Source organism: Macrotis lagotis, chromosome X (genome assembly GCF_037893015.1).
Source record: "Macrotis lagotis isolate mMagLag1 chromosome X, bilby.v1.9.chrom.fasta, whole genome shotgun sequence".
Classification (NCBI taxonomy): Eukaryota; Metazoa; Chordata; class Mammalia; order Peramelemorphia; family Peramelidae; genus Macrotis; species Macrotis lagotis.
Genome location: NC_133666.1, coordinates 435,522,847 through 435,542,089, shown reverse-complemented (window position 1 = coordinate 435,542,089; position 19,243 = coordinate 435,522,847). Strand labels below are relative to the sequence as shown.

The following is a 19,243-nucleotide window of genomic DNA, read 5'->3' as shown; positions in this document are numbered from 1 at the left end:
TCCGCCTTGGGTGAAGTATTAGACACGACACAGACTGGGAATCCTTGAAAGGTCAGGAGAGCCGGCAGAAGGCTGGGAGATAAGAATCCAGCCAGGGCTGGTAGACAGGGCCTGCTCCGACAGACCGAGCAGGGAGGAGCCTGCCGAGCCCCAAAGCAAGACTTTACACGGGCTCTGAGGTGGCAAAAGAGGGAGCGTGGCCCTGAAGATGGGAGGAAATGTTTGTACTTCAGCTTTTGGTCTGAAACTCTGGAAAAGCTGGTCAAAGTTTACTGGTTTTATGAAACCATACTGCTAATTCTTGGAAGATAGAAGGGATTCTACAAGGGAGATCCTAACTGGACTTGATGAAAACATGCCAACACGATAAGAAAAATTGTTAGAAAAAGTCACTCCCAACCCATCAGGGGTCTCGCTGACGCAAACGGTAGATAGAGCCCTTTGTGAATCTCCATTTTATGCCCCTTGTTTAAAAAAAAAAAGTAAAAGTATCTAGAAATACTGCAACTTTCTTCTTAATGATTGTCTGCTTTCTTCCCATGATAGAGAGGGATCTGGTGAAGTCCAGAGGGCATGACCTGGCATGGAAGTCGTGGTGAGCTAAGGAGCTGGGCAGACAATCTGGCATTGCCTTTGCTCTCCTCACATCACTTCCCTAAAGCCTAGATGTTCCACCTTGGAAACAACTTTTTTTGCATGAATAACATTTTTATTCCCATTATGATCACCCTGGTGCAAATCCTCATTACCAACTGTGTGAACTATCATAGTAACAGCCTCTCAACTACTCTCATTTCTGACCTTGGTGCCCACCAATTCATATTTCACAATTAATATTTCTCATTCACTAGAGAATAAAACAAATTAATGCTATTCCTATTGCAAACCCCAGACTCCTTTCCACCAACCCAAATTCCACATTTCCTTCAAGTTTCAACACAACATTCTTTGAAGGTCTTAGACTAGAAACCTTTCACTGTGTACATTCTTATACTTTCCCCCAGTACAAACTGTACTAACAAACTGGAGGAGTTCTTAGTACTTATTGCATTGTTTAGCATTAGCCTGACTTAAGAGTTTCCTTTCATTTGTTTCCTGTTTACTTTTAGATTATAAACTCCTTGAGGGCAAGAATGTAGGCATGCCTAGCCTAGTAGGAAATGGACACAGGTAAATACTTGGTCCGCGTTGCGCCAGGGCTAAGGGCCAGACTCTAGAACATGCACATAGTTCTTTTTGATGAGCAGGGCTTCAATTTGCTTGGAGGGCCTCGGCATTCGGGCGTGCCTTCCCCTCATCTCAGTCACGAAGTACAGTTAGCATGTCTTTGATATCCTTGGTATCCTCCAGTGATTAGTGTTCAAGTACACCTCACTTAGTGAGCCTTACTTAGTAAACTGCAGGACAAGCCATTTCAGTAAGCTGGCCAGATATTTTTCTTGTTTATCAAATAAATGACTTTGACATTATACTCAAAACTAAATGTGAAATAGCCTTCCACCTTCCAAGAATATCCCAAGAAAAGTCATTGGAGTACTTAGTGTTCCATATTTACAATTTAATAAGCATTTATTCAATTCCTATCAAATGATGGAATCATAAGACATTATATATCACAAAGCTAATTTCTAAATTAGTTGAAAACAATGTTAGTTACTTCTGTATCTTCTGAGAGCATTTGAATACCTTTCATTCACATCCCTCTCTATTAAGACAGTCAGCTCCCAAATATGTTACAGGAAGACATAGACAGCAAAACTCTACTGGTGGAGATCTCAACCTCATGCTCTCAGATTCAGATAAATCAAATGGTAAAATAAACAAGAAGGAAATTAAGGAGGTAAATAGATTGTTAGAAAACCTAGATATGATAGACCTTTGGAGGAAATTGAATGGGGATAGAAAGGAATATAGTTGTTTTTTTCCCCCTGCAGTATATGCCACTTACACAAAAACTGACCATGTACCTAGGGCATAGAAATCTTATAAGCATATGCAGAAAGGCAGAAATAGTGAATACTTCCTTCTCAGATCACAATGCAATAAAATCATGTGCAATAATGGGCCATGGAGAGACAGACCTAAACTAATTGGAAACTAACCTCATTTTAAAGAATTGAGTGGATCAAACAAATTTTAGAGAATTAATGATTTCATCCTTGATAATGACAATAATGAGACAACATTCCAAAAGTTATGGAATATAGCCAAGGCAGTTATTAGAGGATATATTATATTTAACTGCTTACATGAATAAATTAAAGAGGAAATCAATGAACTAAAGCATGCAACTAAAAAGTCAGAAAAAGAACAAATCAAACCCCCCCAATTAAATACCAAATTAGAAATTCTAAACATTAAAGAAATTAATAAAATTAAAAGCTAGAAAACTATTGAACAAAATAATAAAACCAAGAGTTGGTTTTATGAAAAAAACAATAAAATTGATAAACCTTTGGTTTGATTAAAAAAAGAAAACCAAATTACCAGTATCATAAATGAAAAAGGTGAACCCACCACCAATGAAGAGAAAATTAAAGTAATAATTCTGAATTATTTTGCCCATCTGTATGTCACTAAATATAATAATCTAAGTGAAATGGATGGATATTTATGAAAATGTAAGTTGCCCAGGTTAAATGAAGAGGAAATTAAGTACCTCAATAACCGTATCTCAGAAAAAGAAATTCAGCAATCTATCATTGAACTCCCTAAGATGAATTCACAAGTAAATTCTATCAAACATTTAAGGAACAATTGGTTCCAATTCTATATAAACTCTTTGGAAAAATAAGTGAAGACAGAACTCTGCCCTGACTCCTTCTATGACACCATTATGGTGCTGATAACTAAATCAGGATGAGTCAAAACAGGGAAAGAAAATTATAGACCAATTTCCCTAATGAATATAGTTGCAAAAAAATCTTAAATAAAATCTTAGCAAAGCAATTACAGCAAATCATCACTAGGATAATACACTATCACCAAGCAGGATTTATCCCAGAAATGCAGGGTTGGTTCAATATTAGGAAAAGTGTCAATATAATTAACTATATCAATAACAGACCTAACAGAAATCATGACTGTCTCAATAGATGCTGAAAAATCCTTTGACAAAATACAGCATACATTCCTACTAAAAATACTGGAAAGCATTGAAATAAATGGATTATTCCTTAGAGTGATAAGTAGTATCTATCTGAAACCATCAACAAGCATTCATTATATGCAATGGAGATAGATAAGCTAGAGGCATTCTCAGTAAGATCAGGGGTGAAACAAGGGTGCCCAGTTATCACCACTACTATTCAATATTGTATTCGAAATGTTAGCTTCAGCAATTAGAAAAGAAAAAGAAAGTGAAGGAATTGGAATTGGGAAGGAAGAAACAAAACTCTCACTCTTTGCAGATGACATGATGTTATACCCAAAGAATCCTAAAAAATCATCTAAAAACTACTAGAAACAATTAGTGACTTTAGTAGAGACCAGGATATAAAATAAACTCTCATAAATCCTCAGCATTTCCATATATTACTAGCAAGATACAGAAGCAAGAGCTAGAAAGATAAATTCCATTTAAAGTAACTTCAGACAATATAAAATACTTGGAGGGAGGCTAGGTGGCCCAGTGGATAAAGCACCAGCCTTGGAGTCAGGAGTCCCTGAGTTCAAATCCGGCCTCAGACACTTAATAATAATTACCTAGCTGTGTGACCTTGAGCAAGGCACTTAACCCCATTTGCCTTGCAAAAACCTAAAAAATAAAATAAAATAAAATACTTGGGAATCTGCCTGCCAAGGCAGACTCAGAAACTCTATGGAAACAACTATAAAACACTTTTCACATAAATAAAATCAGATTTAAATAACTGGACAAACATCAGCTGTTCATGGATAGGTTGAGCTAATATAATAAAAATGACAATTCTACCTAATCTACTTATTTAGTGCCCTACCAATAAAACTTCCAAAAAATTACTTTAATTTGCTAGAAAAAAATTGTAACTAAGTTCATATGGAGAAATAAGAAGTCAGGAATATCCAGGGATTTAATGAAAAAAAAAGTGCAGAAGAAGGTGGCTTAGCCTTACCAGATCTAAAATTATATTATAAAGCATGGATCATCAAAACTGTCTGGTGTTGGCTAAGAAATAAAAAGTGGTGGATCAGTGGAATAGACTAGGTGCAACAGCAAGAAATGATTATTGTTTAATAAACCCAAAGAGCCCAGCTTCTGAGATTAAAAACTCTCTCTTCCATAAAAACTGCTGGGAAAATTGGAAGTTAGTATGAGCAGAAACTTAGCAACATCTCCCACCCTATACCAAGATAAGATCAAAATGGATACAGAATTTAGACATAAAAGACAATATTTTAAGCCAACCAGGAGATCAAGGAATAGTTTACTTGACAGATCTGTGGAAAGGGAAGCAGTTTTTGACCAAGGAAGAGATGGAGAACATCATTAAAAACAAACTAGATAATTTTGATTACATTAAATTAAAAAACTTTTGCACAAACAAAACCACTGTAACTAAGTTCAAAAGAAATGTAAAAATTGGATAACAATTTTTACAACTAGTATTTCTGACAAAGGACTCATTTTTAAAATATATGGAAAACTGAGTCAAATTCATAAAAAAAAAACACAAGGTATTCTCCAACTGACAAATGGTCCAAGGATATTCAAAGGCAATTTATAGCTGAGGAAATCGAAGTGATCTATATCATATGAAAAACTGCTCTAAATAATTACCAATTAGAGAAATGCAAATTAAAGCTTCTCTGAGATACTACCTCACACCTGTCAGGCTGGCCAACATGACCAGAAAGGACAATGATCAATGTTGTAAGGGATGTGGAAAATCTGGGACACCATTACATTGTTGGTGGAGCTGTGAACTCATCCAACCCTTCTGGAGAGCTATTTGGGATTATGCCCAAAGGGCAACAAAAATGTGCATACCCTTTGATCCAGCAACACCACTACTGGGTCTACACCCTGAAGAGATGAAAATGGATAAAAACATCACTTGTACAAAAATATTCATAGCAGGGGCAGCTAGGTTGCACAGTGGATAGAGCATTGACCCTGGAGTCAGGAGGGCCTGAGTTCAAATCCAGACTCAGATACTTAATAATTGCCTAGCTGTGTGGCCTTGGGCAAATCACTTAACCCCATTGCCTTGCAAAAACCTAAAAGGAAAATATTCATAGCAGCTGTTTGTGGTGGCAAAGAATTGGAAATTAAGTGAATGACCATCAATTGGGGAATGGCTTAGTAAATTATAGTATTTGTACCTAATGAAATACTATTGTTCTATTAGAAAACAAGAGGGATGGGAATTCAGGAAAGCCTGGAAGGCTTTATATGAACTGATGCTGAGTGAGAAGAGCAGAGCCAGAAGAACATTGTACACCATAACAGCAACATGGGAATGATGATCAATCTTTTTTTTTTCTTCCCAAAAGATTTTGAGTTTTACAATTTTTCCCCTAATCTTTCTTCCTTTCCCCCCACCCCCCCACAGAAGGCAATTTGCCAGTCTATACATTATTTCCATGGTACGTATTGATCCAAATTGAATGTGATAAGAGAGAAATCATATCCTTAAGAAAAAAGTATGAGATATCAAAATTTACATAATAAGATGATGGATTTTTTTTCCTAAATTGAAGGTAATAGTCTTTGGTCTTTGTTCAAACTCCACAGTTGTTTCTCTGGATACAGATGGTATTCTCCATTGCAGTTAGACCAAAATTGTCCCTAGTTGTTGCACTGATGGAATGATCGAGTCCATAAAGGTTGACTGATGGAACATTCTTAATGGTCTTGCTCATTCCATCAGTGCAACAATTAGGGACAATTGAAGCTCTGCAATGGAGAATACCATTTGTATCCAGAGAAACAACTGGAGTTTGAACAAAGACCAAAGTTTATTACCTTTAACTTTTTATTATTAAAAAAAAAAAAGGGGTGGCTAGGTGGCACAGTACATAGAGCACCGGCCCTGGAGTCAGGAGTTCAAATCCAGTCGCAGACACATAATTACCTAGCTGTGTGAGCCTGGACAATTCACTTAGCCCCCCCCACTTGCAAAAACTAAAAAAAAAAATTATAAAAAAGTATCTTATGTGCTATATAATTTTTCTATCTCTAATATTTTATTTTCTCCTTAGGGATATGATTTCTCCCCCAACACATTAAATTTCGATCAGTATCTAGCATGGAAACAAGGTAAAGGTTATCAGACTGCTTCCTGTGGGCAGGGGAAAGGGGGAGGGAAGGGAAGGGAAGGTGTGGGAAAAATTTCTGTTATCCCAAACTTTACAGAAAATGATGGGTAGAAACTACTATTATATGTAATTGGAAAACAAATGAAATATTAATTAAAAAAAAACTGTCAGCTCCATGAGGGCAAGTTCAGGATCTGATTTCATGTTAGAATAAGCCTCAGTTCCAAATAAGGCTTTCCATATACCAAGTTTCAATGAATCTACCCCAAAGGGGCAACTGAAAGTGTTTTTGCTCACTGAACAGCAACATAAAATGAGTTTCAAGTCAGTCCTCTGTTGTTGAGACAGACCCAATGGAAATTTTAACACAATAGCAGTGTGTTTTGAGTATATTTTTACTTTGTTATTTATTATTTGGTACAACAGGGGCCTCCTTCTGATATATTCCTATTATGTTTTGTTCCCTGGTCTTCTGACCACATTGATGCACTTTATTCAGGGCCACCATTTCAGATTCACATTTCTTTGGGGAAAAAAATGGATTTAATCATTTTAGTTTCCTGGCTAAAATCTCTCTGCTTGTCTTTGAGATCTAAATTTTTTTCTATGGTTCCCACACCTATTTTTTATATTGACTCAGCCAGACTCCTGAAAGCCCAAGGTATTCCCTGTGGCCACAGAGCATGCCAAACTCTGATGTTCTATCAAGAACCTTGGGAGCCAGATGCAGTGATACCAGGCTTTCATCCAGCAATATAAAAAACTCCCCAAAAAAACAAAGCTTCAGTTTCAAAAGTATAAATTCTCTTTCTTAAAAACTAAGTGTTGGGGCAGCTAGGTGGTGTAGTGGATAAAGCACCGGCCTTGGAGTCAGGAGTACCTGGGTTCAAATCCGGTCTTAGCCACTTAATAATTACCTAGCCGTGTGGCCTTGGGCAAGCCACTTAACCTCATTTGCCTTGCAAAAAAACCTAAAAAAAAAAAAACAAAAAAACTAAGTGTCAGGGTGGCTAGGTGGTGCAGTAGATAGAGCACTGGCCATACAAGGAGGCAGCAGCACTGGGAAAGTTCTGGGAAAGAGATTTTGAAAGAAGCATAGGAAAGAAAAGCAGCCAAAAGAAAAAAAAAAAAAACCCAGCTTGGACTGCTGCACCCTGCCAGTTTTGTCAAGGGCTTCCTCCTGTGGGTTCAAAGCTGCCCAGCATGGACTTACTCCTCCAGATTGTGCCCAGTCTCCCGTGAGCAACAGCAGGGAAGCCTGATCTTTAAGCATTCTGGTGGCAAGCAACATTGGAGAGCCAAAGGCCCTGGTCAAGCCTTTCTGCGGTGGCAGGCTGTACTGAACCCAGGCTTGGCTGGTAGCTTTAGTTGTCTGAGGGGTTGGGAGTCAATCTTGGGGAAAAGGTGGTCTGGGAGAAGCACAATTGGAGGTAGTTTTCGTTGTTTCTCAACTGATATTTCTTGATCCCATAATTCCTTTTAAGTAAACTGTTCTCGTTCTCACTACAAAATGAGGTTCTTGTAATTAAATACCAACTTAAAAGGACCCACATCAGAGAGGATTAAGCTGTTGGTTTGGAGAGATTCTATCATTGAGTGGAGCTCCAGGTATGGTATTCCTATTTATGAAAAAAAGTAATCTTGCTGGGCAGGAACCACACACCCAAGTTTGCACTTCAGATACAGTTTAAAGTAGCATTCAGACACATCCCTCATAAAGGTAAGATAGTTTTGGAACACAAAGCAAGCTGTGTGTAGCTCAGGGATTTCTTTTTCCTGGGAACTCTTAATTATATTGTTATTTTCAAGCAGAAAACTTTGATAGAAGACTCAGTAAACTTGAAGTGATATCTCTTTTATTGATATAAAATGTAAAAAGGAGCACACGAGTTCAGTGATTTCACATAATGCAGAAAACTCAAACCCATTCCACGTTATAAGGAAACAAACATTTAAAGTAAGAAATGAATATATTCAATTCTGTTTACATATATATGGGGGGGGGAAATCAAAGCTACAATAGCTAAAGAAAATGAAATATTTTTTGAACAGTCCAAATCAAAAATTAGCTAAATCCTGATCTGATTGTCTCCATGTTGCAGCAAGTATATACAGGATTATATACATAGTAGATTTTCACATACATGATCTCATTTATTTTTCCTGAAAAGATAAAATATTTTGGCTGAATGTCATGTGTTGAGAACACTCTTCACAGAATAGAAATATTTCAGTGACATAATGGGATCCATCTGACTATACTAGAATTAAATAGCAACACAGTGCATTACTAGAGAAGCTGAATTATTCTGCTGAAACTATTTAAAAAACAACAACACACAATAACCAATCTGTATTATTCATTGTACTTTTAACAAGCCCTAACTCTAGACTTTGGAACTTCATATTTGACAGAAATCTATATTCAATATTAACCTTACTATACCTATCATCATTTAAGCTCAATTTCATTTCATACCCAAGTCCCAAATGGTTCCAAAAAATGTCACCAAAAAAAGCATCACTGGCCTGAGGATATGCTAAGTTGAGTGACGACTTCAGTGCTAAATAGTGATTTTTAATTATACAACCTTATTCATTCTAAATGAGATCTTCATTGATCTGTAATGCTTGCAGTTAGTTTTGTGTTTGAAGTATGAAATTTCTTTAAATGTGGAGTCATTTTTAATGTTCCATAAACAAGACGCTTTGTACTTTGGTATTTGTCGGCATACCTGGGGGTTCATTGAAGTTTTCTTTGTGCTGAGAATGAGAGAGGAATGCAAATGTGTTTAACTCAAGGCACTTTTTAAAACAATCCTTCCTCCTTTATGGATCAGAATAGCAGAAAATGGTCAGAGACCAAACTTTTCTCAAAGATTTTTTTCCTTTAGAGGAAATCTGCCAGAACTGGGAAAAACTGGACAAAAAAGAAAAGGTCCTATAAAATGGATCCAAAAGTAGGACATTAGTATAGGTCTACTGTTCTTTTATTTATAAAGAAAAGGTAAAGGACAGTAATACAGGCAGAGTTTTGCTATAAGTAGGCATTACCTCCTATGTCTATGACCAATTTGAATAATGCATGAAAATGTCAATCTCATCTGTTGGTTTATTAAGAAACTTCCCAAGATGATAGTGAATAAAATCACAATAATGCAGGTGGCTATCTAATCTGAAACATCTGGAACATGTTTAAATGAAAAAGATCTATAGTTAAAAAAAAAAAAGCAATTCATCTTTGGTCTTTGTATTTTTTCTCCTGCTTATAAGCCTTATTCTTACTATTACAATGGCATTAGTTTTTATCATGACTATGAATTATATTCAGTTCCACAAAATAAAGTTCAAAGTAGTTTTCTTCAGTGCTTCAGCAAGATGGGCCAATGTATGTCTAAGAAGTTCAGGTACATTTTTGTCAATACCTTCCACATTCCCTACAGATTTACATCCAGGGCTCCCAGCCTATCCAAGTCCTGCCAAGCACATTGGGGTCTGTAGCCTGGTCTATAAGACACTTGACTTGAGTCTCTTCTGAAAGTCCGTCCTCTGGTTGTTGAGCACGAATGTTATGGTCTCTATTTCCTCGAGCAACAGACACATAATACTCAAAGGAAGCAACCTTCTCATGGCCCAGGCGTAATTCATCACTGAAATAAAGATCACATTCTTTTAAACCATGTATTTGTTCCTTTCTTTGACTATATTCCTAACTCTGCTGTGCTAATCTCTTTATTTCACCTCTTATAAGAAATCCATTAAGAATTTTAGAAGTAGAAAGGACCTTACAGGTCATCTCCTTAAGCAAAATTTACAGAGTTCCTACAGAGTTCATCGAGTTTTCCTTTGGTCATTTTGCTCTCAATTCCAAAACAAAACAAAACAAAACAAAAAACTTTCTCTTTTCATTTACAGAAGTGAAAAGAGGTTTCAGACACTTCAGATACTTGCTTGTAATTTCAGGAAGATTATTCCTAGTTTGTGGAAAACCTTTCAGAACATCCAGATGCAGCCCCTAGTGGATGTCTTGGCCCTATCCTCAGCATCCCCAACAAGGTATCAGCATCCCTGGTGGATGCAATGACCCTTTCCTTAGCATCTCTAACAAAGCATCATCATCTGCTTCTCCTCAAAACTATAATCATGGAAACTGGAGCGATTCATTCCAATTTTGGAAGACTCTGATGATTAGGAAAAGTTCTTCATACTTAAGTCTAAATCAGCATTTCTAAATGAAAACTAAAATCAATGCATAGATTTAAAATGTGATAGGAGTCAATACGTTCTAGTTTTCCTGTTTAGTTGTTAGACCTATCAGGCTTCTTTAACTTCAATCTAAAAAAGCTAAAGGGAAAAAAGAAAACTTTATAGTATACAAATAAAATATTCTCTATGGTGGTCAAATAACTGTTTTCTTCCATCCTCCTCCAACCCCTCTATCTTCCTCCACCCTACAAGTCTCAGAATACTCTTTAAAAAAAATTTTTTTAAAGCTTATTTTCTTCATCTTAGGAAAGGGTCATGAGCACTTACCAGGTAATGACTGCAGGATTGGCTCCTGCTAACTTTCTCTTAGCATAATTTATTTTCTGTAAAGGATACCAGTTTATTTCAGTCATGTTTACTTCTCTGGTCCATGATCCTCCTTTTCTCAACATCTTTTGTTCAAAGTTCTAGGAGAGAACAACACTGTTTTTTCCTCTACCTAGTAATTATATAATCACGACCAGTCACGCAAAACAAATTCCCAAACTTCAAAATAATTTCAAGGCAAACAGATGATTGTCAATTATACCTAGGCAGTGTTAAAAATGTATGTCAGAGTTTATGAATTTAATGAGATGGAGTAGGCTAAAGTTATTTTTAAATATGTTTAGTTATATATGAATAGGATTACTAACTTTAATTCTTTATAGGTTACAAAGAAACTCTGATATAAGGGGAACATAATGATAAGTAATAAATAAAAATAAATGTGATTCAGGTAGGCTCATTGTTAAATGTTTCCAACTTTCTGACACAACTTTATGTCACAAAAAGAAAATCAAAAGAACTATATTTCCATTCTTAACTCTATGTCAACCTCCACTGAGCTTTCCTTTCCTTTCCAACTATTTTTAACTTTCTGATTTTCTCTTATTTATATAGGCAGTTTTCAGGCAAGATTAATCTGACATTTATCATCTAAAACTTAAATATTAATTTCAAAATCATTATGTAAAGCAATAAAAATATGTAAAAGCTTTACTAAACCTCTCAGGTTGTAATTATAACCCACCTTCCAATCTAAAGAAGGTTCCTTTACAAATACATCCATGGTGCTGATGAGAAGACCTGGATCTAAGCGAAAAGCCCTTAGAGCATGTACCATGATACTGTAGATAAGACCAGTTTCTTTCATTGGTAACATCAGATTGATAAATTGGCGTGTTAGACGGAAAGGCATCAACTCAGGTATTGGTAGAAACTAAAGAGAAGAAAAATAAGTCATGTAGAAAATAAAAAAATATTTACTATTGGCAAGTTAGATGATAAGGCATCAATTCAGGGATTGGTAGAAACTAAAGAGGAGTAAAATAAAATCATATAAAATGTAATAAGTATTTACTAAAAATCTCAAAATATAAGATTACAATCATCCATTACCATTATTGAATTTGTATGGTATTTGCACACCACATCAAGGAGAATGTGTGCCTTTCCTGTGACTATACTGCAGAGGTAGAAAAATCCCAATAATCAAATTTAGAGGGTCCTGCCAGAACGACTTCATAATACCAGACTACATATGACAACTAAATCAACAAAAAAAAGAGCAATCCAATACTATACTGTAAAGGTTCTAAAAAGCATACCTGTGTAGCAGATCCAAATGCATGCCCAAAATCGATTCCAATCATGCCACCCGTTTCCATGTTGATCATGAAATTGGACAGATGCCGATCTCCAATCCCTAGAATCCAGTGGCTGATACATATCAAGGCATGGGAACTGGCAAAGTGGGATCGAAGGGCAAGAAAGGCCTCAGGGGTTGTACTCATTTTAACAAAGGCCCTCCTATGGAATTCAAAAGCAATGTCTCATTAACTGCTAAAGAGATGTGGTTTCAAAAGAATTAGATGAAGTTTACTTACCTTAACAAATTTGCTGGTACCTTACTCTCTCGATTTCTAAAAGCTGTGATAGCTTCTGTACGATTAGCTCGTCTATGATTAAACAACATAATTTTATTGAAATTGAAATTCAGCATGAAATTCTTGAAATTTAAATTTTAAAATATTTGCTTTAAATGAAACTCAAGCACCAAATGACCATATTTTGATGATCATATTTTAATAGAGCTAACGTTTCTATATGGTCTTAGTTTTGTAAAGCACTTTATGAATATCTCATTTTATCCTCACAACCACTCTAGGATTTAGGTGCTGTTATTATCTCCATTTTACAGATAAGGAAACTGAGGCAGAGAGGGGTGAAGTGACTAGTGTCTGAGGCTAGATATGAATGAGGTTCAGAGCTCTATCCACAATGCCACTTAGATGCCTCCACATAATACAGAAGCATTTTGATCATTTACTAGAATAAAAACATATCTGCTTAGATAATAAAAACTATATTGAAATGAACTTCAACTTGCTATACCATAGCTACAATGATAAATCCCAATCGTCCTTTCTCCTTTATAATTGCCATGATCTATTCTGTAGTACAGTAATCTGTATACAAATCTTTCCTAATACAGTATAAGTCTCTTGCTTCTTTGTCACCACCGGGAACCCATCCTAGGCCAGGATGACAAGATGAGCTATCACTGATGTTGCTCCCCCCACCCACCCAAAACCTGGTCACTTAAGACCCCAGTGACTTTCAGGAAATACTAGCCACTGCAGGGGTTCTTCTTCCAGTTTTTCCTCAAAGACCCTTTCTTTCCTTTTCGTGATCCTGGCTAACTAATCAATCCTCCTCACACCCTGGTCCTTTTGGAAGATACAAAAAAAAAAAAAAACAAAAAAAACACCCTGGGCCTCTGGTTCTCTAGTTGGCCCAGACCCCTTCAATAGCTGCAGATCGGACCCTCAATCCTTTTTCTAACTCAGGGTCAAGAAGACATCAATCACTAAGCATTTATTCTGCATTACTATATGTCATGACTGTTCATGGCTGCTATAAGCTAGGATTCATCAACTTGAAGCCTTCTGGTAAAAGAGAAAAGGCCTCCTCATCACCTATCCTGTCCTCTGGGCTTCACCACCTGCCTGGTCCATCCATGCCCAGGGTTTTCAAGCCTTCCCATTGGCCCTGAATCTGAATTCTTCTACAAGTGTTGTCTCCCCAACTACCATGTGAACTTAGAGCAGAACCTGCCTCTTATTTATATACCAGCACTTAGTCTAGGAAGCCCTCAATCACTCAGTCCCTTGAGGAAAGAAGCAGCAGAGTAAAAGATGGGGACAGGACAGCTGGGTTTTCACTGGTATAGCAAACTCTCAGGTAAGGACACTCTCTCTTCTTGCAGCTAAAGCACAATGACTTCACAGGTTCCCAGGTCAGGTCTCTATTCACTATGCTATACTACCTCTGTTATACACATAAGAGATGCTTAAGAGATGCTTATTTTTTTTACTTGAATTAATAACTATCACTTAAAAACATTTAGGAAAAGTGTAAAAAAGAATATTTCCATTAAAACATACCACATCCAAGTAAAAAAAAATGTAAAGCATTTTAATAAATATGGGCATCAGGGTGGCTAGGTGGCACAGTGGATAAAGCACCAGCTCTGGAGTCAGGAGTACCTGGGTTCAAATCCAGCCTCAGACACTTAATAATTACCTAGCTGTGTGGCCTTGGGCAAACCATTTAACCCCATTTGCCTTGCAAAAATCTAAAAACAAAAAAAGAAAAAAAGAAATATGGGCATCAACTGAGTGAAAACAGCAGAACCAACAGAACCAGAAGAACACTGGACACCTGAACAGCAATACAGTGAACAGTCAAGTGAAAAGATTTGTGATGGAAAATGCCATCCACATCCAGAGAGAGAACTATGGAGCCTGAATGCAGACAAAAGCATACCATTTTCAGTTTAAAAAACTTTTTGTATGGTTTCCCCCCCATAGTTTTCTCTCCCTTTTGTTTTTATTCTTCTTTCATAACATGACCTATATGGTAATATGTTTAATGTGACTGTACTTTAGGGCAGCTAGGTAGCATGATGGATAGAGCATCAGTCCTGGAATAAGGAGGACCTGAGTTCAAATTCAACATCAGACACTTAATAATTACCTAGCAGTGTGACCTTGGGCAAGTCACTTTACCTCACCGCCTTGCAAAAACCAAAAAAAAAAAAAAAACTGACTGTAGTTGTATAACCTCTATCAGATTACTTGCTGTCATGGGGCAAGAGGAAGAAAAACCAGAGAACTCAAAATTGTACAAAAAAATGAATCTTGAAAATGATCTTGACATATAATTGGAAAAAAATGAAAGTTTATGGAAAAGAAGAAATATGAGCATCAAAACATACTACTAAGAAAGAACCTAACTTTTTTCATTAAAAATTAAAATATTAAAAATATTAATAGTAACTAAAATTTGTAGTAAAAAAAATTGCTAGTAAATTCCTAATAATAATTTACAATTTACATAGCATTTTAAAACTTACAAAACACAATGCTTTCCTTATCTTAGTTCTGTGAAGTAAATAACACGGAACATGGCATTCACTTCTAAACCGCCACCTGAAGGCAGGGGAGTTGAATTTTATAATGCAAATTTATAGAAATCATGAACTGTCTGTATTGTCCTCAAAGTTGCCAAATCAAATGGCCTTGTCTCAGCCCTCATCTTTCCTGACATCTCTTCAACAAGAGATGCTGCTGACCACCTTCCCTTCCTGTATCCTTTCTCCTCTCTGGGTTTTTGTGATACTGCCCTCTCCTTGGTTCTTTTCCTTCCTATTGGACTGTTCCTTTTTGATATCCTTTGCTGGGTGTATCATGCCTGACTTGTGGGTATCTGCTAAGGTTCTACCCTGCACTGTTTCTCTTTTCTTTTCTCACTCTCTCACGTGGTGACCTCATCCACTTTACATGGGTTCACCTAACATCTCTAATGCAGATAACTCTTAAATATATAAATCAAGCCGTGGCTTTTTCTCCTGAGTTCTGGTCTCCAGTTGCTTACCAAACATTTCAAACTCCAAATTTCAATAGCAGATTCAATCATTCTTTCAAGTTTGCAAACTTCCTTAACTCTTAACTCTCATTCTGTATTTCCAATCAGCTGCCAAATCTTCTGGTCTCTACTTCCACATATCTTTCACATCCATAGTTTGGGTTCTCATCGGTTCTCTTCTGGACTTCTGTGATAATTATCTCTACCGTAAGACTTTCCCTATTCTAATGTATGCTCCAGAGAGATCAATGTGATTTTCCTAAAACAAATACCTGATGCTGTCACTTTCCTGTTCATTAAATTCCAATGGCTCCCCAATACCTTTAGGAGCAAAGATGCATTTCTCTATATGGTATTTCAATCCCTTCACAACCTGGTTCCAATTGATTGTTCTAACCTTATTACACATTGCTCTCTTGGTCCAGCCAAATTGGCCTTGCTGTTTTCTCTCCTCTCTCTCATTTCTGTGCTTCCTTGTCTAAGTGTGGTACAAACTTTCTCCTTTCTGTCTCTTAGAATTCCTTATTTCATTCAGAATTCAGCTCTTTCCACATGAAAAGTTTCATGACTTTCCCTAGTCCTTAAGCACCTTCTGCAAAACTACCATGCATATCTTTTATACATATATAGATTGCACAGACACTTATGGGTATGGAATATAATCTTGAGCTAAGGAATCATCTCATTTTATTTCTGTATCTCTCAGGCCAAGCAAACATATTGGGTAAATATTTATTAAACAAATCATGAAACAATCTAATTTTGAAAAAAAGGAATATACTTACTTGTACATCAATATATAAGAATTACCATCTTGTTTTCCAGCTATTTTTGTCAGCCAGTTGTTATATTCCAAATGTGGGGCTTTGGGTCCACTATAATAGAAATTAAAAACACAATTCAAAAATTATTCTTTATGGTCAGATGATTTCAGAATACACCCACCTCCCCTAATTCAACAATCACATATTACAGTTTGGTGTTGTTTTTCAGTAGAAGAGTGGGGAGGAAAATTAAATTTTTATTATATTATCCTATAGAACTTTAGCCTTTGCTATTCCGGACAGTAAATATAAAATTTAAATGCTGTCCTTCATTCTCAAAAAACTCTTAAAAGAAACTTCAATTCTATCTTCTGTGTAAACCAATCTAATACAGTATTATTTGCTGAATCCCAACCCAATCTTGTACCCTGCTATAATCCTCCCACATTCTGCCAGGATTCCTCCTCCTCCACACCTGCAGTCCTCTCCTTTCCAGGATCTCTCCTGGAAGATGACCCCATGCCAGGCTAGTAGCTCAGCTCCCAGAACTACTTTTCCACTTTGCCTCCAGGTCCCCCACTTTCAGCTTCCTTGGTGGTGGTGGTGGGGGGCAGGCTGTCTTTTCCTATTAGAATGTAAGGTCCCTGATGCCAGGGGACTGCCTTTGTATCTACCTTTATTTATATTTCTAGCACTTAGCACAGAATCTGGCATATAAAAAAAATTGAATACATATTTCATCTAGTTAGTAACCTAGCTAGTTATAGAGTAAAGATGATTAACCCTCTGAATTTAAAAAGAAAATGTCCATGGATCAAGCCAAACTGTTAAAGGTACAGAATTACACCATGGTCTCAGTTTTAAGTGGATGGGGAGATGTCATATTGGGTTAACTTGGTCAGGCTGAAAGGGTCAAGGCTACCCTATGGACCAAAGCTCTGTTTCCAGTCTGGGTTGGTTTGCTCCTCACTTGCTCCCCACTACATGAATGTCACACTAGTGTAGATGCCCAGTCTGCACTGCCCCCTGGGTTCAGAAACCCCTGGAGCCCCCTGGCCTCACCTTCCCTGGTAGCTGACACTATCAGATTCCTCTATGCTGCCATTTAAAAAAATATATGTAGACATTCAGGGGCAGGGGGAAAGGTTGGTTTAGCTTATTTTTTACCATATTTAAAACATTATCCTTGCTTCTCATTTAGAGATACATATCAAAGTCCAAATTAAAACAAGATTTAATCATGGTTTTTTTTTTTGGGGGGGTGTTGCAAGGCAATGGGGTTAAGTGGCTTGCCCAAGGCCACATGGCTAGGTAATTAAATGTCTGAGGCTGGATTTGAACTCAAGTACCTGATTCCAGGGCCGGTGCTCTATTCATTGCGCCACCTAGCTGCCCTGAGTTTTAATCATTTTAAAATAAAAATCACTGCTCAAAAAGTTGGAATTTAAAATGTCATCCTCACATCTGTGACAACAAATAAAATGTTTGGTCCACAGGGAAAAATACAAAAGTGTCTAAGCTTAATCAACTTTGGTGACTGCTATAAAGACTAATAATCTTTTTCTTCACATATTAACCTTGGTTCTACACATAATGAACTTGCCGCCCTAAAGGAAGTCAGCATTTCACACATATTTATGACAGGAAAGGGAATGTGCATTTATTAAGTGCTTATTATCCCTCAGCTCTGGGCAAAGTGCTTTAAATCTAGATCTCTCTCTTGATACATTTATGGTTTACTTCCTGTGACTCATGACTGTCAGTTCCTAAATAGACCTTTTGATTCAAGTCTCTTTTCTGTTGTTCCTTTTTTAAAAATTTAATATATATTTATTCTCATTTTGTACAAATTTTTTTTATACATTAACAAAATATTCTTGTTTAAGAGTAAACAAAATACCCCCTTCCACCAAAAAAATATAGACTCGCTTGAGCAATAAAGTAAATGGGAGAGGAAAAAAAATTAAAATTAAAAAAAAATAGTAATAATTGTAGGTATGGCCAGGTGGCGCAGTGGACAGAGCACCAGCCCTGGAGCCAGGAGCACCTGAGCCCATATCCAGCCCCATATACCCAACAATCACCCAACCATGTGACATGCAAACCACCCCAAACCCACTACCCTGCAAAAAACAAAAAAGGAAAAAAAAAAAGACCTAAAATAAAATAGTGGTAATAGTAGGGGCTGCTGGATGGCGGACAAAGCACTGGCCCTTGAGCCAGGAGCACCTGGGTCCAAATCCGGCCTCAGACACCCAATGATCACCCCGCTATGAGGCCCCAGGCAGGCTACCCAGCCCCATTTGCCCTGCAACACACCCCGTAAAATAATAATAACTAAAAATGTGCTTTAGTCTGTGTTCCAACACCACAAACTCTGTCGCGGGTGGATCACATTCTTTATGGTAAGTCCATTGCAATAGTTACTTCCATATTTTTCCACCGTTGCCATTGCTGATTGCAACTCCCTCCTTTCTTATTTCTCCATTACCATGTACTATATTTTCTCTCTCCTTTCATTCTGACTCTGCTGTAGGGTTGCTGAGTGGTGCAGCAGACAGATCCCTGGTCCTGGGGCCACGAGGCCCTGAGCCCCCATACCACCCCTTAGGCCCAGCATCTACCTGGCCCTATGGTCCCGGGCAGGCCTTCCAATCCCAGCCCCTTGCAAGAAGTAAGAAAGAAAATGTGTTATATCTGACCACTGTCCCCCCATGGTCCATCCTCTCCTCCTTTATTCACATCCCCACCCCTTCCCTCTGCTTCCCCCTCCTTCTTACTCCAGATGTCTATACCCCATTGAGTATATATGCTGTTTCCTCTCCTAGCCACCTCTGATGAGAGCAAAGGTTCCCTCCTTCCCCCTTGCCTTCCCCCCTTCCATATCATTACAATAGCTCATTGTAATAAAGAAAAATCTTATTATATGAAATATCTTGGCCTATTCCCCCTCTCCTTTTTCTTTCTCCCATTACATTTCCCTTTTTTCTATTGACTCCATTTTTATACCATATTTTACCTTCAAATTCAGCTTTCTCTTGTGCTTCAACTATAAAAGCTCC

At 37.2% G+C, this 19,243-nt stretch overlaps 1 protein-coding gene across 3 annotated transcripts in view; it reads right to left on the bottom strand.

Moving 5' to 3' along the window:
• Positions 1-7,585: 7,585 nt before the first annotated feature.
• Positions 7,586-19,243, bottom strand: part of PRKDC (protein kinase, DNA-activated, catalytic subunit) — a 192,623-nt gene continuing 180,965 nt past the window's right edge. For all 3 annotated transcript variants that reach the window (XM_074199918.1, XM_074199920.1, XM_074199921.1), the window contains 6 exons: positions 16,203-16,292; positions 12,375-12,446; positions 12,096-12,297; positions 11,519-11,707; positions 10,774-10,913; positions 7,586-9,890 (listed from right to left, as the gene is read on the bottom strand). In XM_074199918.1, the coding sequence (XP_074056019.1) occupies positions 9,686-9,890; positions 10,774-10,913; positions 11,519-11,707; positions 12,096-12,297; positions 12,375-12,446; positions 16,203-16,292 (898 nt within the window). In that variant the 3' untranslated portion in view covers positions 7,586-9,685. The remainder of the gene's footprint in view (positions 9,891-10,773; positions 10,914-11,518; positions 11,708-12,095; positions 12,298-12,374; positions 12,447-16,202; positions 16,293-19,243) is intronic.